Source organism: Amborella trichopoda, chromosome 2 (assembly GCF_054954075.1).
Source record: "Amborella trichopoda isolate Santa Cruz 75 chromosome 2, AtrichopodaSantaCruz75HAP2 v2.0, whole genome shotgun sequence".
In the NCBI taxonomy this organism is placed as follows: Eukaryota; Viridiplantae; Streptophyta; class Magnoliopsida; order Amborellales; family Amborellaceae; genus Amborella; species Amborella trichopoda.
The window spans coordinates 44,898,225-44,920,967 of record NC_142337.1 but is presented as its reverse complement, the minus strand read 5'-3'; the positions used below and the strand labels follow the sequence as shown (position 1 = coordinate 44,920,967).

Below are 22,743 nucleotides of genomic sequence, written 5' to 3'. Positions count from 1 at the left end.
CGAAAAAAATCTTTTTGAGAGTGCGTTGATTTCCTTTAAAAAGAGAAACTTTTAAGAAGTGAAGATGGAAGGGTTTATAACATTCATAGTATTCATATCAATATAAACAAGCAATATAAACTACACAATATCAAAACAATAACATGAAATGAAAAATCTAGCAACATGCATTCACAAAGCACAACAATTTAACGTGGTTTAGTCACAACTCGTGACCTACATCCATGGGAGAATGATGCGACACTTTACTTACTGATTTGGGAGGATTATAAGGTGAAATTGAGCTCAAAGCATCAATTTCTAGCAGCTCATTCTTACTCTAAATAGGGCCACAAAACAAGGCACCAAGAACACCAAAAAATGGGTTCTCTTTGACATTTTCTTTCACTAAAATAAAACACACAATAAACCCACAATGGGCTCAAGCTTTTGCTCTCTTTCTCTATCTAAAGTAGAACATACAACAACTCTCAAGAGAAAACCCAATTGCAGCCCGATCTCTCTATCTTTTACTCGCTCTTTCTCTATCTAAACAAAAAGGTTTTAATCCCTTTAAAGAGTAAAGTTCTTACAACACCACAACCATTAGATTAGATGTAATCCAATGGCCCAAGATAAAAATAAAAGAGAGAAAAGTTAAATAAAACACCCACATGTGTGATTTATCTTCACACATATAACAATCTTCCACATGAAGACAAATTACAAAGCCTCTGAAATAACTGCTGATGCATCATTCTCCATCTACTCGAGGTTACATCTCACCCAACCTCGAAAGTCTTTTACACATTGTATTCTTTTCAATTAAGACAGCTTTTGTCTACATATCAGCAAGGTTCTTCTTAGTGTGAATCTTCTCCACCTGTAAATCTTTACGCACAAGGGCCAACTAAGTAAATTGGTATCTGACCTCTATATGCTTTGTCTTGAAGTGATAAGCTGCATTCTTATCCAAATGAATAGCACTCTGGTTATCACAATGCATAACATATTTATCATGTTTCACCCCAAGCTGGTCGAGCAACCTTCTCAACCAAGTCATTTCCTACACTGCCTCAGTCAATACCACATACTCAGCTTCAGTTGATGACATGAAAACAATATCGTGCATCCTTGACATCCAGTTGACTACACCACCACCAACATTGAAAATATATACAGTGGTAGACCTTCTAGTATCACAGCATCTTGCATAATCTATATCTACATAACCAACAACTTCCAATAATGAATTCCTAAAACAGAAGCATACATTTCGTGTCCCCTTTAATACCGAAGGATCTACTTAACTGCTTGTCAATATTCCCAACCTAGATTAGAAATAAATATAGAAACAACTCCCACTGCATGGGCAATATCTAGTGTAGTACAAACCATTGCATACATCAAACTACCCACAGCAGAAGTATATGGAACATTCTTCATCTTGTTTCTATTTATCATTTTTTATAGCTTAAAATGTGCAACTAATGGCATAGAAATAGGTTTACAATCAATCATATTAAACGCTCAAGGACTTTTGAAATATATCCAGATTAACTTAACCAAAGCTTACCTTGTTTTCTATATCTATGGATGTGAATGCCCAATATCTTCTTGGCTTATTCAAGATCTTTGATGGCAAAATATTTGGACATATCAAGCTTCAAGACTTGATTTCATTTAGATCATTGCTAGTAATAAGCATATTATCAACATAAAGCAACAAATCTCTAAAAGAACCATATGTTGAACCTTTGAAGTACACACAGTGATCAAATTCACATCTAGAATAACCTTCACCCAGCATAAAACTATCAAATTTCTTATATTATTGCCCAGATGCTTGTTTCACATTATGCAATCCATTTTTCAACTTGCAAACCAAGTTAGGATTGTTTTGTTATCAAAACTTTTAGGTTGGCATTTATAAATTTATTTATCAAGAAGACAGTTTTAATATCAAATAGTTCTAGCTCCAAATTCAACTTAGCAACCAAAGATAAAACAACTCTAATAGGGCTATGCTTAACAATAGAAACAAAAATTTCATTAAAATTAACACCTAGTTTTTGCGCATAACCTTTCACCACAAATCTGGTCTTATATCGCATAAGACCATTTGTCTCCCACTTAATAACATATACCCACCTATTCTTCAATGTTGTCTTCCCATGTGGAAGCTCCACCAACTCTCACATATCATTTTTATGGAAATCATCAATATCTTCTTCCATTGCCTTATACCACCTTTTACCATTAGGGCAATAAATAGCCTCCTGAAAAGACTCAGGTTCACTATTATTAGTATACAAAGCATAATATAGGAAGAATAATATCTTTGTATGGGCTTGTGAGGGCGTATAGATCTTCTCAATTCTGGTTCAGGTGTAACTGATAGTCTTTCCTCATCTTGAATTAATTCAGTGTCATCCTCATAACGAGCATCACCTCCATCAAAACTATATTGAGCTTGAGCTTGACTCTCATGCATTTGTTGAGGTGAAAGACTGAGATTTGGTTCTTGTATATCTACAACAAGTCTTTTTTGTTTTGGTTGTTCCTACTTCTTTTCAGCAAACATTACATTCTCATTAAAGAGAACATCTCGACTTCTGATGGTCTTCTTTGTAATAGGATCCCAAATCTTATAACCTCTATCATTACTACTATGTCCAATAAAGCACATCTTCTTGACTTAGCATCCAACTTGGCTCTACTTTTACTAGGCACTTGAACATAAGCTTCACACCCAAATGTTCTCAAGTGTTCATATGACACACTTTTACCTCTCCACAGATTTTTAGGTATTTCACCATTCAAGGGTGCACTGGGATATCTATTGATCAAATACATAGTTGTACTAGCAATTTCAACCCAAAATTGCTTACCAAGATCGGATTGTGATAACATGCTTCTTACTCTATCAATGATGGTCCTATTCATTCTCTCAATTACACTATTTTGTTGTGGTGTCCCAAAAATAGTCCTTACCCTGCGAATACCATTTTCTCTATAAAAAGTATCAAAGACATTCGAGCAATATTCGCCACCATTATCAGTTTGCAAGCATTTTATAAATCTCTTTGTTTTTTTTTTTTTTCAGGTTTGACTTTGAAAACCTTGAAAACTTCAAAAACTTTATCCTTAGATGCCAAAGGATACAACCAACACTTTCTAGAATAATCATCTAAAAAAGTATCAAAATAAGAAGCTCCACCAAGAGATTTAACATTAACATGACCACACATATTAGAATAAATCAATTCTAATACTTTACTTTTTCTATGAAATTCATTTCTTTTAAAATTAACTCTACGCTGCTTACCCATGTCACAATGTTCACAAAAATCAAGAAATGAGTGCTTAAAAATAGGAATAAGATTTCGAGTTTACAATACCTTCATACCATGCTCATTGAGATAACCCAATCGAGTATGCCAAATCTTCATATCATCTTGCTTACTAGTTGTAGCAACGATCTTCTTTGTAGCATCATTCCTTTGAGCCATGCCATGAAGAGTGTAGAGACTTTCATCTTTTTGCCCTTTCAACATTATCATACCTCTTGAAATCTTCCATGACCCATTTTCAAAAGTCACTATGAAACCAAAGTCATCTAACTACTCGGTTGAAATAAGATTTTTCTTCAACTCAAGAATATGCCTTATATTTTTCAATGTGTACTTATTTCTATCTGATTGCTTGATAACAATATTTCCAATGCCCAAGATTTTGCTAGATTGTTCATCATCAATATAAACCAAGCTACCATCCACATCTGTGTAGGATGAAAAATATGACATTTTTGAGCAAACATGAAATGAAGCACCAAAATCTAAAACCCAAGTATATGCAATCAATAATGTTGTACATGAAATACTAAAAGTGACCACATCTTTACCATATGAAACTGTACTTGCTTCGGCATGACCATCCTTGGCCTTGGCTTTTTTTTGTTCTTCAGAGCATACCAGCAGGTAACATTCTTGCATTGTGACTTGGACCTGCTCCTCTATCTCCTGCTCTCTATGTTGGGTTCTCCTCTATCTCCTGCTGCCAATGCTTGATTTGACTCAACAATGAAGCCAAAACATCTTTCAAATTAAACTTGTTAACCATTGTATCAATCACAGTGGTAACCAAGATATCCCAACTAGCAGGCAAAGAACTCAGCAAAAGCAAACATAAAACTTCTTCATCCAAATTCACTTTCAAAGACCTCAATTGTGCAGAAATTGAATTAAATTCACTAACATAGCTCTAATTATAGTACCTTCGTTCATTTTCAAAAGAAACAACTTTTTCATGGCATGCATTTTATTTGAACCAAAGGGTTGTTGAAAAGATTGCCAAAACTTTGCAAATGTTTTACATTGAAAAACATCAAATAAAATTAATGGTGAAATACATGGTCTAATAGCTACCAAACATTTATGATCAAGAACATCCTATTCCAATCTTCTATTCCAACATATATGACCTCTTTAGCTCGAAGTGGCAGATCCAATTCTTTTCGAAAAAGATAATCTTCCATCATCATTTTCCATATTGGCCGATTACTTTGATTTAATTTTTCAAATTCCATTGCCCTTTTCATTTTTAAAAAAATACAACAAATAACCACAATAGCAAAAAACCCTTTCTTTACAGACGCAATGAAGAACAAACCCTAGGCTCTGATACTAGTTGTTGGGATCGATTGGTAAAAATCAGAAAAATCTGATCCATTGTGCATTCATAGCAATATAAATAAGCAATGCGAACTACACAATATCAAAGCAAGAGCATAGAATGAAAAATCCAGCAATATGCATTCACAGAGCACAAGTAATTTAATGTCGTTCGGTCACCGTGATCTACATCCATAGGAGAATGACACAATACTTTACTTACTGATTTGGAAATATTACAAGGTGAAATCGATCTCAAAACAGCAATTTCCAGCAACCATTTCTCACTTTAAACATGCCCAAAAAACAAGGCACCAAGAACACCAAAAAATGAATTCTCTTTGACATTTTCTCTCACTAAAACATGGCATACAACAAATCCACAATGGGCTCAAGCTCTTGCTTAATTTCTCTCTCTAAAACAAAGCATACAATAACCCTCAAGAGAAAACCCAATTGCAACCAAATCTCTCTATCTTTTTCTTACTATTGCTCTCTTTAAACAAATGGGTTTTAATCACTTTAAAAGAGTAAAGTTCATATAACGCCACAATTATTGGATTAGATGAAATCCAATAGCCCAAAATAAAAGAGAGAAAAATTAAATACAATACCCACATGCGTTATTTCTCTTTACACTTGTAACAGATGAAACAAAACCTACCTAATTTTTATCATCGAAAGCCCCTTTTGTCAGACTCCTTGAATGGGTATACGATCCGATGAGAGTTTAAAATCTATCTCTTATAGCTTTCACCTTCTTCTTTAGTTTGCTGGTTATCTCCTCTTTTCTATACTTTTTTTTTTTGATCATGGCTTTCCTTTCTTTTCCAACGCTTTCTCTCTAATAAGGGAAACAAGTTACTCTTTTTTATAGGTTATTTTGATGGGTTACCGGCTTAACTCGTGACTATATTTTTGTGATATTTAGTGTCTTCTAATCTCAGCCGCCTATTTAAATCAAAAGTTAAAAAGACCGCCTATTTCAAATCAAGGGTTAAAAAGATGGGGGAAATCTCAGCCACCTATTTCAAATGAATGGTTAAAAAGGAGGGGGAGGATAGATCTTCTCAGCTGTCCGGGAAGCATAGAAAGCTTTCCCATTAGTATGATCTTGTGGCCTTCTTGTTTCTCTAAACTACCCAAAAGTCTATTCCGCCTCTCCCAAAACTACTCCCTCTAATATAAGGCGACGATCGCATTTGTTAAATGCGGGTGCGTAGCTCTTCATTCTTCCCGCTCAGAGCCACGGCGACGCAACACCCTTCCAAAGTCTCTTCCACTGAAACCAAAACCCTAGAACCATGGTAACTAATCTTCTCTCAACTACTATTCTGGGCTCTTCTGCATGCCTTTTATTCCTTTCTGTATTATTTGCACCGAGTAAAATATTGTTCAGTTTCTCCTTTCTCACTGTTTTCTCCTTCCTTTTTTTCTTTTTTGTTGTTTTTTGTGTTAATAATCGAATATTGATTTCTGATGCGTCTGAGATTTACTGGTGTTTTCTTTATAGCCATGCTTAACTCTTTTCCTTGTGTTTTTTTACTGCTTTATTTAGAGTTCTGAAGCTGTGAACCCCAAAGCATACCCGTTGGCTGATGCTCAGCTTACCATCACTATTTTGGACCTCATTCAGCAAGCCGCCAACTATAAGCAACTCAAGAAGGGAGCCAATGAAGGTATTTTTCAGGCCTTCGTTTGTCCTGTTTTCTTTTGATTATATATATATATTTTTCAAACCGGAAAGTAAAATTCGGGTGAGTTTTGATTTTTCTAGCTCATATTTGTTTTTGTTAAGTTGATTTGTTGTGGCTTATGTGAAGTTTAAGCGAGCAGTATCTTCTTCTCTCTCTTTTGCCCATTCCCCCCCCCCCCCCCCCCCCCCCCCCCCCCCCCTTTGTTTCTTATTTATTTTTCTGGCGGTGCAGCAACAAAGACTTTGAATAGGGGTATTTCAGAATTTATCGTGATGGCAGCAGATACTGAACCACTGGAGATCCTTCTCCATCTCCCTTTGCTAGCTGAAGATAAGGTATCCATTCCAATTTTTAAGCATTCTGTTCCAATAAGCAGAAAAATAAATTGTTTATGCCTCTGTGACATATGGGTTCTCTTTATAGCATATGGGATTGCATTTTTTGTTGGAGTTCTGTTCATGATAGATGACATGGATGCTCATTACAAAGCTGTCAATATGCTAATCTTACCTTATCAGACATTGGCTTGGTGGCAACGGTGGTATGGGTAGGAAAGTAGCTGTTAAACTTACGATGAGGCTGCTGTTTTCCTTTTCATAAAAGAAAAAAAAGGAAAAAAAAAAAAAGGGAAAAAAAACCTTACATTGCCCTTAGTATGGCAAGTTTCCATAGATTCTTCTTATAGGCTTTGAGTAGGCGTTCATGATCTTTTCTACAGTTTCTAGAAACATACAGGAAGTACTCAAAAAGCAATCAGCCATCAAATAGACAATATTCTATTGGGAAATGGAATGGTATTAGAGTGGCCAAGAGTGCTAGTTTTAGGCTTGTGAATACAAGGTTCTTGAGACAAAGAACTTTCATGTTCTATTGTGGGTTCCCTCTTGATATTCCATTTTCATGGTCGACATAATTTCATCTAAAGCATCATCTTACCTAGTGTACAATAATGGTGTAACAGAATCTGGGTTTTGTTTTGGAGTAGTGTAGTCAACCAGTATTAACACGACCCTATGAACCTGTTAGACATGTCAACTTGTGAGGAGCACATAAGTGGGGGTGTCACCACCTCACATCTGCATCTAGAAGTCACCCTCAGAAGGGATATCAATAATCTTGCAATCTGCGAGATTTCTCTCTCTTCTAGTTCCCATTATTGAATCCAACTCTAGGGTTTTCTTAGGGTTCCCAAATACTTGATTGACAAAGGTTCATCGGCTGGCTACTCCATGAAGGGCCTGCGACTGCTGTTCCTTGTTCCAATGAAGTATCTTGGGCCCTTTGGCCTTGGCTTTTTTGTTTTTTGTTCCATGAACGGTGATCATGTGCTGTCTGCTGAACTGAGGTCACTGAATCCCCAAGGCCTCTGTTCTTTGTTGACTAGTGGACCCAAGGAAGTGCAAAGTGTCCCTGCCCTTTCTTCTTATAGTTCTCCCTCACTCTTTACTCTCTGTCTCTCTCTTTGGCCATTGTTTTTCATCTCTCATTGACATATTCTCTCCCCCCCTTTCTCTCTCTCTCTCTCTCTCTCTCTCCTCAACTCTATTGCACAATCTTTTTTCTTTTATTTTTGTATTTGCATTTTTAGTTGGAAATCCCTTTGCCCCACTGTTAGATTGCAAAACCCTGAAATTTTAGGTTGGTATTCTTTTCATAGGATTCTTACATACTGCATACAATGTTAAGTTTCTCTACCTATACTTTGATGTATGTGTGCATTGGCGCAATAACCATGCTATATGTTTACCGGACTGATATTTTGAATTTTTTTTGCATGGATTAATTTTTTTATACACCCTTTTCTAAGTTTCCTTCTTATTATGGATTTTACATATCTTCTTATTTATTTATTTATTTATTTTTTACGTATTTTATATACTTTTTTATGCTAAAACAGTTGGGTTTGATGTCTCTGACACTTGCAAATTGTTGGACATCGATAATCTATAGAGAAATGTTGTAATCATCATTTTGATGATTTGAATTATTTGGTTGCCATTTCAAGTTCCAAAATTGATCATTATTTGTTGGGAGCTTCATATACCTATCAATGGCATGAGCACGACTAAATTCTCTTTTGTTGTGAAATAAAAGTTGCTAGAGCCATGAAGTCCTCATTTTACTCATATCTATAGGTTGTTCTCCATGATGTGATGATGTTTTGTAATTCTAAGACCTGTTTTTTCAACCTCTGCAGTCTAGTTCATTTATTGTACTAATTCTGCTTTTTCAAGTTTTTGAGATGATCATAACTCTATGATTTTCTTCCATGTTTTTGAACGATTATCACTTATTCCCTATTCCCTAGAGGAATAACAAGCAAGATACTAGCTCTAATTGGGACCCTGAGTTGGCCATGCCATGTTGATTGTTTCTAGCTAGGTAATACTATTATTGGAAATTGTGGATGTTGCAAATTTTTTTTGACATTTGAGCAATGAAGTAATGTATGAATAACCAAAACCACAACTACAAAGATCTTTGTTGATTAAAGAAAGAATGGTGAATGATACTTTCTATTTAATCAAATTGATTTGGTTTAATGTCATTGAAGGTAACCCTATGCTTTAGTAGCACTAATCCTTGGGTGATTTCTGGGGGGTTTCCACACATCCGGTGGCTCCATGAGACCAACAGGCCCTCTAGGATCTCTCTTGCTATGATGGATTTCTCAAATTTCATCGTGGACAACAATCTCCTTGAAATTCCTTTAGCTGTTTCCTCTTTCACCTGATAGGACCACTTTGCTATTCTACCTTAATAAAACTTGATCGTTTACACTCTCCAAACCTACATCTGGCCATAAATCTATCATTCTAGACACCACCCCCCGGTTCTAAACCTTTGAGGTTCGAACTAGCTTGGTTAGAAGAACCGGATATTGACGCCAAGTTTAACTTTTGGTAGCCCTCCTTTTTGGTCTTTGGTAGGGCTGGCTTTCGTATATAGAAGAAGCTTTGAGTCCTTAAATTGGCCATCAAAACCTGGAGCCTAAATATTTCATCGAACTTCACCTCAACCAAAAACTATCGTATGGATCACACTTAGAATCTTGATTCCCTTGAAGCATTGGGCCTCTTGATAAGGTGTCTCACGCTTGCAAGGAAGAGGGTCACTCCTTACTAGAGACTCGCTTCAAGAAAGAGGGGATATTATGTTTTCAAAGATCTCACATTAAATGGCTCAGGGTTAGAGATAGGAAGAGGGTCACTCCTTACTAGAGACTCGCTTCAAGAAAGAGGGGATATTATGTTTTCAAAGATCTCACATTAAATGGCTCAAGGTCAGAGATAGGAAGACAACCTTCTTCCATGAAGTTGCTAGCTCTTGATGGCGTGGGATCATCATCACAACATTGCCTAGACCAAGGGTCCTTGCCATCTCCTCCCACTTCTAGAACCTTTTCTCAGTTCAACTTGGTCCACGTCCTACCATATCACACCTTGGTTTCCTTTCCCTATCCTAGGGTGGGGCAAACAACTTGGAGGCTCCTTTTGTCCCTAATGAAATATGTAACACCATCGCTGACCTAGGTAATGATGGAACCCTGGGTCTAGATGGTTTTCTAGTTATCATCTTTTTAGGTTCTAGGGCGCCATGTTTTTCCGACCTCTCTTTCTTTTAGCAAATTCTACCATTGTGCGACTATTAATAGAAGCATGAACTCCATTCATTGCTCTCATCAAGGGTTCATAACAATTAGCCTCCTTAACACCTCCTATAAGATCCTCACCCAAGGTCCTGGGTTCTAGGCTCAAGTTTTTCCATGGTCACCTCATCTTTCCCAACCATATTGGTTTGTCTAGAATCGTCAGATCCTTGATGGGGCTCTGGTTGGTCAGAGGTTATTCATACTCAACACTTCTTCAAAACTCCAGGCCTGATCTAGAATCTCGATTCGGAAAAGGCTTATGATCATGTCAACTGGTCCATTCTTGAACAGGTCATGGGTCTCATGGGTTGCGGCCCTAGCAGGAGGCGTTGGATTAAAGGATGTGTTTCCTTTGCTTCCTTCTCGGTCCTCATTAATGGTTCTCAAAGGATATTTCCACTCCTCTATAGGGACTTCCAAGATGACCCCATCCCCCCCTTTCTCTTCGCTATTGTGGATGTAGTTTTTAGTAGGTCCGTATCCAGGCTCTATAATAGGGGTTGCCTGTTTGGTTTCAAAACAATGAGGATAGGTAAAACTGTTTCGCACCTACAAGACATAGATGACAACCTTGTTTTTGCAGTGCCTTTTGAAGAAGTAGATGCTATCTGGTTGTTCCTTACGTGTTTTTTGAGGTGGTCACTTGGATGCATATCAGCATTCTGAAATCCAAGCTTATGGGTGTCCATTTCCCTCATGATGCCCTTTATTATCCTGGCTTCCATATTAGGTTGTGCTACTGAATCCCTCCAAATACCTTGGCATACCTCTCTGGTTATCACAACTTCCATAGAAAGCTAGAATGTCCCTAGGATATTGAATCAGTCTCATCAATGCTACCCTTTTCCAATTTACCCATTTACTACATGTCCCTCTTCTTGATACGGAGCAGTGTTGCCAAATCCTTAGAAAACATTATGAAAGTGTCCTTATGGTTTGGAGACAAGAATCATAGGAAGTTCTTTCTTGTGGCCTCATAGGAAGTTCTTTCTTGTGGCGTAGGATCAGGTGGGCTTCCTTATGCACCTAGGTGTTTTAGGTATCCGAAACCTAAAATGCATGGATCTCACTCTTCTTGGGAAATGGTGGTGTTATGCCACAAATCCTGACTTTCTTTGGGGTGAGGCTGTCATGCACAAATATGCCTCCAACTCCCTCACCTAGTTTCCCCTTAAAAGGGCCAGTTGTCGGTGCTCAGGTTTCTATAGAAGCATCCATGCCTCTGGGGCCAATCTTTTCGATCTCTAAATTTCAAGGTTTATCGTGGAAACATGGTTTCTTTTTAGGCTGTTCTCTGGATTGGGGACGGTCCCCTTAATGAGAGATGGCGAAACTAAAAACCTTTTTGTAATTTGTAGCTTGCCTTCGGTCTCGGTTGCTGAGTTTTTCGAACCTTCCCACCAGCCCTTGCTATGGAACCCAACCTTTATAAGGCCCTTCATAGGCTTCGAAACCATTGACTTGCACTCCACAACCTCCTATTAAATTTAGGCTTTGTGAATGTAAATAAAGAGCTCTAAATTTCTTAGTAAGTTTTTTCAGCAGGTACAACTTTTCTCAATTGTTGTGTTTGTGCGTGTGTGCATATGTGTGTGCGTGTGTGTGTGTGTGTGTGTGAGAGAGAGAGAGAGAGAGAGAGAGAGAGAGAGAGAGAGAGAGAGAGAGAGAGAGAGAGAGAGAGAGAGAGAGAGAGAGAGAGGATGGTCCATTTAGCTTTGGACCACCATCATTTTCATAAACTATCCAAAGCTGCACAAATCATTTGCATAATAGTTTCATAGGGAGAGGACTTTGAATTAAAACATTGGCTCATTGTGTTCATAGACTTTCAAAAGCTTCACAATTGGTGGGCCGAAGAATTTCTCGGAGAGGGAGGGAGGGAGGGAGGGAGAGAAAGGGGGGGTGGGGGGTGGGTGGAGAGAGAGAGAGAGAGAGAGAGAGAGAGAGAGAGAGAGAGAGAAGTCTGAACCTCTTACATCCATTTTTGTCTTAATATTTGAAAGTCTACAACTAACAGAGGCATCCTCTAGCCAAAAACAATCTATTTATTTTGGTATAGCCGAAACTACCAACAGTAAAGTTAACACTTTAAAAAAACAAAGAATAACTATCAACAACTTCACTGATAATAGGAAAAATTTGCTAAAAATAAACACAATCTTTCCTCATCATACCGATGACGCCTACTATTCCTTTCTGTGAATGCCCTAAAAACATCAGAAACTCTAAATGTTATCAAAGAGGCTTGCTCGCCTATTTGAGTTGCTTGGTATGCCCGGTGGTTCTACACTCCGCCATGATGGCATCCTCTTTCCAACTCTCAAGGACTTAATGCTGTCACTCTCTCTGTACCCTCATTTGTCTCTCACCCTCTCCTCTCTCTAAAACTCACTGAGACCCATCTTTCTCTTTTTCTCGAGTTCCAACTTCCAATTGCATATTCCAACTTGCTCTTACCACTCGTATGGGGATCCTATAGAGGGAACATTTGCTTGTCTTAATGGCCACTGAAAGAGGCTTGTGGAGAAGGGAGGAGGAGGTGTGCTGCAATAGAGAGACTTTGAGAAAGTTCAACATGGAGGGGTTGTGTAGAGAGCGAATAGTTGATGCAGGAAATTTGAGGAATAGTAATATTAGCAGCAACAAAGCCAAACACAAGCATGATTCAAAGAAATCTAGGGTTTCTTCTCTACACCCAAACTAGGGTTGCAAAATCCTAAGCTTTTCTCTCTTTCAATTTCCAAAAATCATGTGGAAAGGACCCTCTCAAGGACCCACATACACTCTCCATCAATAGTTCATGATGGCAGCTTTGCCGGTTGAGCATGGAATCTGAACATTTCATCGGGAGAAGATACTAAAACCAAGTGAAAAGTTGACAATGCTTATTTCTATATTCCATGTTTTTGTCCGGTCTTTTCAAATTGCTTTTTTCCCTCTGACTTTTGCCACGTATTGCTCATTTGTTCAACTGGTTCCCCTCCTCACTCTTAGGCCCATCTTAGTGATGGATTTTAGAACCAAAATTTTTGGGAAAGATAATCTAGATCACGGGGTTCACAAATATGAACAAATAAATAGAATGTGAATTTTGTAAGTGCTATCATTGAATGGTTTTTTATTTTTATTTTTATATATATATTTTTTATTACATCGTTGGCTTTAGGTTTTGGTTGAGTGACCCTTTTTTATGGCGCACATACTTCAGCTTAAAGATGGACGCTTGATGCCTTTTGTTAATTTATTATGAAACCCTAACCTTTCTCATTTAATAATTAATATTAGCTGTTAGCCTTGATATCTTCAATCATTATTAATATCATTGCCAGAATATTAAGTATAAGCATAACAATAATCGCTTATTCTGTCCTAAAAATTCTCAATAATCATCTTATTGAGATCCATTGACTTACCCGGTCATCGATTGACCTACAAAACTTACATTTTGAGTCCTTGTAGTAATGAAATGAAATCAAAGAATCAATATATTGCATTAGTAGCATATGACTGTGTTCTTGTCAGTACTTACGGCTTAGCAGCCTTAGCTTGATAGCGTGAAGAGGATTTTATGCCACTAGAAGGGGATGTTGTGCATGCACAAGAGAAGATAATTGACATTTGTAATTCAACTTTGGGGATCATGACTACTGTGTTGCCCTAGTGTATTGTATAAAGTTATTTTAACATTTTCTTAGTAGGGGCCATGTTAATTATAACTCTATATAGTTATTTCAAATTTTCTCCTTTCCCTCCCTGGATCAATGACTCTTCCATTGTCTCTCCTCCCTTCTAGGATCTACTCTACCTGGCGACTGTGTAGTGTAACCTTATTCTTAAGTCTTGTCCTCTTATTACTTGTAAAAGATACTTTACTACTTTGTGACTTTGTTGATTGATCATATTAACTCAATAGGTTTGTGTTCCAACTTCCAATCCAAAAACAATATAACAAAATAAAATTTCAGTGAGCAACGACTGAATGAGGGCGAAGGTCATAGTTACATTCACAAGATTAGGATATCTGAAGTGAAAGAAGCTTTAAGAAAGATAAGGATAGGAAAGGCTTTAGGACTAGATGGTATCCTATTAGAGGTTTGGAAATGCAGGAAGATTGACATATGCTGGCTTATCAAGCTGTTCAACAAGGCGTAGAGGACAAAGAAACTGCGAGACAAATGGAGAAAAAGTATTGTTATTCCTATTTACAAAAACAAATGAGACAAACATAATTGTATAAACTATCCAGGTATTAACCTTATGAGCCACACTATGAAGCTGTGGGGGAGAGTGGTTGAGCAATGACCAAGGCGTGAAATGAGTATATCAATAAATCAATCTTGTTTTATGCCAGGGAGGTCAACTATCGAAGGCATTTTCCTACTTAGACAACTGATTGAGAAATTTAGGACGAAGGGAAATATGTCCACATGGTCTTTGTTGATTTAGAGAAAGCATATAATAGGGTACCTAGAGATTAATTTGGTGGATGTTGGAAAAGAAAGGAGTCACCAGAGGCCATATTGACATAGTGAGAGATATGTATGAGATAATGCTTAATAGTGTTTGCTCAACTAGTGGAGAGACTCAGTGGTAATGGACCTACATCAGGGGTTAGCATTGAGCCTATATCTCTTTGTTTTGGTTATGGACAAGTTAACCAGTCACCTACAAGATGAGGTACTGTGGTGTATGTTGTTCGCGGATGACAAAGTGTTGATCGATGAGACTAGAGGCCATGCCAATGCAAAGTTAGACCTAGTGTTACAAAAAGGGCCGTGCAGCGCCTAGGCGGCCGAAGGGCGGTCTAGGCTGCTAAGTGCCTACCACCTAGGCGGGTGCCCAGGTAGAATAAAAAGCATAAGAAGGTGTCTGATCCAACTGTTTTAGGGCTAGATTTTGTGTAAAAGCTAAAAAAATGCATATTGAGGCATATTACACATTAAGAATACATAACATATAGTCCATCGATAATCATTACTCTATAATTCCATGCATTTCGAACCATTAATTCATACACAGGGCAACATCCCCCCAAATACTGGCAGATGTTTCTTAAACCGACATATACCCTTATTTATATCCTTTTCCCAATAATTGCATCTTATTCAGTTTTATCTAAAGGTTTTATCTAAAGGAATCGGGTTATAGCGATATTCCCAGCACAGATCACCACTTCTATTAGAACCAAAGAGAACATCTCAAATTATTCTAAGCAATCTGAAAAACAAAATTTTTTAATTAACTTTGATTGCTTGATCTTCAAACTTCCACTTTTGATATGTTTTTGAATATCAAAATCTTCTAAAAAGCCCTCTAATAAGCTTAAATAATCTTCAAAGGTAAATCCAAATTCAAAGGTAGATGTTTGGATCGATTTCTAGAAACTTTGAGAAATCCTTCGATCTTATGGAAACCACGAAATCCCAAAGTTTTGAAGTGTTTCGCTCTAAAATAGTTCAAATGGGGTTTAGGTTTCAAATAAAACACCCCCACCCCCCCCCCCCCAGCCTCTTTTTCAAACCTTAAATTAGAAAAAGACAAAAATAGAAAAAATAGAAATCGTAAAATGCCTTCTCAACAATGGCCATTTTCGCCCTTTGGCGTTGTGGATGCCTTTCTAGGACGCCAGCCTATGCCTAGCCCCCCTTGGCCTACCTAGGTGCTAGGCGGTCCGGTTTTTAAAACGTTGGAGGGATGCTCTAGAATCTAAATATTTTATAATTAGTCGGATTAAGACAAAATATATGAGAATGCAAATTTAGTAATAATAGGTGTAGAAACAAGGAAATAGTTAAGATTGATGGTCAAGAAATACCTAAAAGAAATTGCTTCTGATATCTAGGGTCGATAATTCAAGAGAATGGAGAGATTGAGGAAGATGTCATACATATAATAAGAGCTGAATTGGCAAAGGTTAGACGTGCATCCAGAGTTTATGTGATCGTAGCACATTGTTGAGACTGAAGGGGAAATTCTATGGGACGGTTGTAAGACTAGCCACTCTTTATGGGATGGAATGTTAGACAATAAAAAAACAACATATCCATAAGATGAGTGTAGCTGAGATGAGGATGTTGAGATGGATGAGTAGCAAAGACAAGAAAGGATCGAATTCAGAATAAATACATACGAAGGACCTTAGGTGGGATTCAATAGTTGATAAGATGAGGAAAAATACATACGAGGGAACTTAGGTGGGCTGGCCATGTGCAGCGAAGACCTAATACAACATTGATTAAGAGGTGTGTTTTGGTTCAAGTAGAAGGTTTGAAAAGTACAAGGGGAAGTCCTAAAAGGACATGGATAGAAGTGGTGAGAAAATATATGGTGACTTTTGGTCTTACTGAGTGTATAACCAATAGAGAGAGATGGAGGAACTGGATTCATGTATCCAACCTGAAATAATTGAGATAAGGCTTGGATGATGATAATGAAAATTCAATGCATTGGGTTTTGAATCTCAAACCATGTTAATGGAATGTTGATCCGTTGTTGTCTGGACCTCGGTCTGGTGTAACAATACCACTCATATAAGATGCCTTGAAAGTCTGGCTCCTATTAGTCTCTAGATTGAGATCCCAAAGATGAGAAAATCGTGAACCCTAAGATAAGAAAATCAAGATCCCTAGTACAATAAAAATGACGTCTTGAAGGATTGAGATCTCTAAGAGAGGGGATCGAGATCCATAAAAAAAAACTCGCGAGAGCTAGAATCCAGAGTCGGAACTCTACCCATGAAGGTTGATCCCAGTAACTATGGTTGGAACCAAAATAATATATATAAAATAGACAATGATGACATTTGCTAATGCAGAGTCTATCGCAAAATAAGAAAATGAAGACATACAAACGGGACTACATTATCCTGGATTGCAACATCTAGGTCTAAGTCACAATTGTTCTAAGAACTCTTGCCCTCCTGTGTATCAATTAATGTAAGGAGGTTTTGCATTGTATTTATGTGGAATAAAAATTATCAATGAAATTACTGTTAGTTTTGAGTTTTGTGCTTTATTTGTATATTTATCTAGCTTTATATTATTCAAGCATAGTAAATTAACAGTCCATGTTTTAGATACATTCATAGGATTAGGATGTCGGAAGTGAAAGAAGCTTTGAAAATGATGAAGATAGAAAAAGCTTTAGGACCATATGGTATCTCGATAGAGGTTTGGAAGTGCATGGGTGAGATTAGCATTGACTGACAGACGGAGCTGTTCAATAAGGTGTTGAGAACAAAGAAAATGCTAGATGAATGGAGGAAAAGTATTGTGGTACCTATTTACAAGAACAAAGAAGACATACAGAATTGTACAAACTATTGAGGGATCAAGCTTATGAGCCATACTATGAAGCTCTGGGAGAGAGTGATTGAGCAACGACTAAGGCATGAAACGAGTGTATTTGAAAACTAATTTGGTTTTATGTCAGGAAGGTCAACAATTGAGTTTCCTACTTAGCTAACTGATTAAGAAGTTTTGGGCGAAGGGCAAAGACCTCCACATGGTCTTTATTGATCTAGAGAAAGCTTATGATAGAGTATCCTGAGATTTGATTTGGCGGGTGTTGGAAAAGAAAATAGTTTCCAGACCTTACATCAACTTGGCGAGAGATATGTACGATAGAGTGCTAACTAGTGTATGAACAACTAATGGAGAGACAAGTGAGTTTTCAGTGACAATAGGTCTGCATCAAGGGTCAACATGGAGCCCATACCTCTTTGTCTTAATTATGGACGACTTAACTAGGCACGAACATGATGAGGTACCGTAGTGCATGTTGTTCACATATGTTATAGTTTTGATCGATGAGACCCGAAACGATGTCAACACAAAGTTAGAAATTTGAAGGGATGCCTTAGAATCCAAAGGTTTTAAAAGTATCCGTGCTAAGGCAAAGTATATGAAATGCAAGTTTAGTAATAATAGTAGGGATGAGGAAGTAGTTAATATTGGCAGCCAGGAAGTATAAAAAGGAATACACTTTCAATATATGGGTCGATAATCCAAGAAAATGGAGAGATTGAGGTAGATGTGGCACACAGAATTAGAGCTGGGTCTGCGAAGTAGAGATGTGCAACTGTAATTTTATGTGATCGCCGCGTACCAATGAAGCTGAAGTGAAAGTTCTATAGGACAACTGTGAGACCAGCTTTGCGCTATGGAGGGGAATGTTGGCGGACAAAAAACAATATCCCTATAGAATGAGTGTAGCGGAGATGAGGATGTTGAGATGGATGAGTGGCAAGACAAGAAGGGATAGAATTCAAAATGAATCCATTTGGGAAAACTTAGGTGTTACACCAATAGGCGATAAGATGAGCACCAATAGGCGATAAGATGTGAGAAAGTAGACTTTAGGTGGGCTGGCCATGTGTGGCACCGACCAAATACAACACCTGTTAGGAGCTGCAAGTTAGTTCAAGTGGAAGGACGGAAATGGGCAAGGGGTAGGCCCAAAAGGACGTGGTTAGAAGTAGTCCGAAAAGATATGGAGACTTATGGAATAGAGCAGAATGGCGGGTCAGAATTCATGTAGCCGACCCCAATTAATTGGAAAAAGGCTATGATGATGATGATGTTGATAATGATATATTGAAAAGTTCTAAAGGCCTTTACTTGGTGGATAACATTTTCTGAATTTGGATTTTCTTTTTTACGTTGTATATCTGAATCTCATGAGCTCTTTTAGAATATACACTCCAATACATAAGCCTTTGTCCCATTGTAATCCTAAACATTTCTTTTATGCCTGCATTCCCTAAAGCTGGTTACAGATATTTATTTATCTGATGCACACATTCAGGCTTAACAAGGTCATCCTATACAAAAGATCTAATCTGACTTCTCATTCTAGTAGATATGTTTTCTCTTGGCTATTTGACATACCATGGTCCTAATTTCCTTCGACCTAGATTATGTCAGTAATGTTCCCAATCTTGAAGATGTTACCAACTTCAGTCAAATACGTAATATTCAGAAACAGGAAACAAAGGAGAGCAATCAATTTTGTGTCTACCAAAGAACACTGTTGTTTGGTGTAATTGTTGGGTATAATAAGGTTAGACTCATCCACTTGGATATAATTGGGGATATGGGGTGGATTATGATGATTTTTTGGCTCTTGCAATTATTATAGAGTATGCCTTGATGGCAGACTATGGCTTGCTTAACATGAGCCATAGTGATACAGTGGAGGTTAGCTGATGTTCTAAAAGAGATTTAAGATGGGTTGGTCTTCATTACTCATGCTTTTAGAGATGGGGTATTGAAGGAGCGCTTTTCAGTGGGCATTCCCTCCCACTCTCGAGGATCAATAGCACTTAAATTGTTATAAACAAAAGGCAGCTATATCTTTGGTGTGAGGTGGTGCAGTTTGGAAACTTCAGGTGTTTGTGGAGATCATATTATTCATAAGAAGAACAATTACTACGAAAAGGCTCAATGGGTATTGTTACCTGTTAAAGTATTCCTAAAAATGATCCTTGGCTTAATTAGCTGATAGCCTGATAAACATTGTTTTATCTGTTCTATTTAATATTCCAGGTTTATTTGTTTCTTGCTCCTATTTTATAATATTTCTGAAACACAGACAGATGCTTACATATACACACAGTTACATATACACGTGTACCTATCTGTGTGTCTGCCTGCACGAGTGCATTCATGCCTTCTTCTGTCTCTGCATTTGCATTTATGACAGAAAAAACTGTCATATGGAACAATTTATTTTTATGGGTTGATAGAGATGATGTGTTGCATACTATTGGCATGCAATGTGTCAGCATACTTTTTTTGTGTGTATTTTGGAAGAATTCAGGTGTGCGATAAAATGAGAGAGAGTAGACTTAGGTGGGCTGGCCATGTGTGGTACCAACCAAGTACAACACCTGTTAGGAGGTGCGAATTAGTTCAAGTGGCAGGACTGAAAGGGCAAGGGGTAGGCCCAAAGGGATGTGGTTGGAAGTAGTCCGAAAAGATATAGGGACTTATGGCCTCATTGAGGATGACTTTTAATAGCGCAGAGTGGAGAACCGAGTTGGGACTTATGGAAAGCACTAGGATGATGATGATGATGATTTTGTCTAGATGGATAGGTGTGCAGATTGATATATGCTTGTAATTGCTTATTTGTATAAATGATGCTTAATGACTTGATCGGACCCCTATTTTTTCTTAATGACTCAGGGCGCTATGGCGCTTTTGAAGCTTTACTACGAGCTAAAAGATGTGTCGAAAGAACTATGAACAGAGTGCATTTCTTTCTTCAATCATTCATTCGATAGGCGTGATTCTCCAGAGGTAGGACACATGCTGTTCACTCGGCCTATTGGAATAGAAGGATTTTTGATGCCCTGCTCTCCAATTCATATACAAGACCCATGGGGAAGAGGACCGAACGGAACCTTAGTGGCTGGGAAACATAGATCCTGCAGAGATATCAAAATGGGCAGATTTACAGGTGTGGGCTTACTGGGCTAGGGTTCATCATGCCTTTCTTTCATTCAAAAATAGGGCAGGCGATCACTTTTCCAGCGAGAAGTGGAAGTTAGGTTTGGAGATCAGAGAGAGGAAGTAGGCTTTAGAGAAAAAGTCCCTCTTGTGCCGGTAGTAGGGAAAGCAGCCGAGATAGAGAGAGCAATTCTCTCAGTGAAGTGGCTTAGATCACAGAGTTTGTTTTTCTCTCGTTCATGTAAACAGTTCAAGCTGCTTTGCTTAGAGACAGGATCGTGACTTCTAATTAGTTTGGGAAAGCACAAGGATGCAAAGGAATATGCTAGGCATTCCCAGTTGTGATATTTTTGAATTAGATCGAGCTACTTTGAATTCTGATGGTTTTTTCCATTGCAATACGAGGGTCTGTTCACTTTTTGGCATGCTTCATTGGTTTTTCTGTAATTTTTAGGACACATTTCGCATTGTTCTAAAACCTGATTCTGAGAAAATGAAATCTTTTGGCATAGGCAACCTGTTTAGGTTTTGCCTTGTATCTGTTTACAATTTTCAAGGGCCGTGAGAGCTTGATTGTGTCAGGTCTATGATTTGAGATTATTATTAGTTCTGTTCTGGAAAACTGTTATCCTAGTGTACTATTTTCTAGTGTAGGACAAGTCATGGTCTTTACCATTCATTTGCCTTATGGTGGAAAACAAAAGAAGGGATGTAGTCAGATATACAACTTACTCTAAGTGTGTTTCATATTATTTGTCAGTGTCATAGTTGTAAATAATATTTAAGGAATGCATATTGATTTTTTTGTGTTTGGGAATTGCAGAATGTACCCTATGTCTTTGTTCCTTCAAAGCAAGCTCTTGGTCGAGCATGTGGAGTCACAAGGGCAGTGATTGCGTGTTCTGTAACCAGCAATGAGGGTAGTCAATTGAAACCCCAAATACAACAACTAAAGGTGGTCTTCTGGTCTTTAGTATCCTTGGTTTTTCAGTTTCTATTTTAGTCAGTTCCATTGTACTGATGAATGCTTTTGAATTCATAGGATGCAATTGAGAAGCTCTTGATCTGAGTTCTAATCTTTCTGGCGGAATGGATCTTGGGTCGTGAAAACCTTCAACTGATGCTTGATTTAATGACGTTGTTGTTTCTTTCACCCTGCACCCTCGGATCTTTGTCATCGTTTGTTCTAAAGACAATTTGTTACATTGGAGTTATTTTCCTGTATTTGGGTCTTCCAAACTTACAAGGAAGTGTATGAGAAGTACTTCGTAAGTATATAGAGTTATGGCAATTATGCTTGTTTTGATTTCAAAATATGAGTTATCAAATCAGTCCCATGCGAATTAGGTGGGGGCTCTAGCATCTTTTCTTTCCTGTACGCATATATGTGTCATCTATTCTCTGTTTAGAGTCTGTGCACTGCGCATGAGTTGTTTAGTGGGTGCCAGCCTGTGCACATGCGCATTGTGTGTATAGATTGTGCATGTGGGCTCATACAAGCGCACTATCTACGTATATATCTACCCATTTGTTTCAAACAGTGGCCAGGGGGGCGTGAACGCATTGCCTAAGCCTAGGCAGGCCTCTGGGCAGTGGGTTCCTGGTTGCCTTCCTAGGGACCAGCACCTAGCCCTGGGCAGGCGCTTAGGGTTGTGTCCAGGGTGAAAATGCCCCTCGTGAAAGGGAATTTTCCATCATTTTCCTAGTGATGAAACTTGAATATTTGACGTTTTAGAGCTAAAAAAACTCGAAAAAAACCATATTCCTCTTAGAAATCTTGAAGAACTTCAAGAAAACTTGGGCCACCTAGGCGCTGTGGCCAGGAATCCCCCCTCTCAAACCCCACCCTGAAGGTGTAGGCCCTGCCCGGTGTTGTATGGAACATTTTCCAATGTTACATCTTGGTTCATTAGATTCTTTTTGTTCTTTCAATATATTTGAAAGCTCTGGTTCTATTCTGATATTAGTTCTATCAGTTAGTGCCTTGACCATGGGTTTGAACCCCTGACCATGGGTTTGAACCCCCAATGTCAAGTTTTTTAAAAGGGATTGGTGTGCCAGACGCACATTTACAAAGTTTAGGGAGTTCTGTTTTTATGCCATAAATGTACTATTAGGAGACTTTGGAGCTTTTTTTGCTATCAAATGCTTACTCGGAGAATGAGTACTTATCGTTCGTTATCTTAGGTGTTGCTCATTGATGATAGTGAGAATTTCTTTCGTTGTACCGAGTGTTTTGAAAAGGATTCTGGGGGTGATTGCCGAGCCACTAATGTGGATCAGCGATCTCG

At 38.0% G+C, this 22,743-nt stretch overlaps 1 protein-coding gene across 1 annotated transcript; it reads left to right on the top strand.

The window, feature by feature from the left end:
- Positions 1-5,846: 5,846 nt before the first annotated feature.
- LOC18440993 (uncharacterized) lies at positions 5,847-21,766 on the top strand. The gene is made up of 5 exons (XM_006851123.4): positions 5,847-5,959; positions 6,211-6,331; positions 6,581-6,684; positions 21,276-21,407; positions 21,495-21,766. Exons 1-5 carry the CDS (start codon positions 5,957-5,959, stop codon positions 21,519-21,521), a joined length of 387 nt encoding a protein of 128 aa, XP_006851186.1. The 5' UTR covers positions 5,847-5,956; the 3' UTR covers positions 21,522-21,766.
- The last annotated feature ends 977 nt before the right edge of the window (positions 21,767-22,743 follow it).

Coding starts and splice junctions, on each gene's coding strand:
- LOC18440993 (XM_006851123.4), top strand. Junction 6,685..21,275: donor CTTTGCTAGCTGAAGATAAG/GTATCCATTCCA, acceptor TGGGAATTGCAG/AATGTACCCTATGTCTTTGT. Junction 21,408..21,494: donor CCCAAATACAACAACTAAAG/GTGGTCTTCTGG, acceptor TTGAATTCATAG/GATGCAATTGAGAAGCTCTT.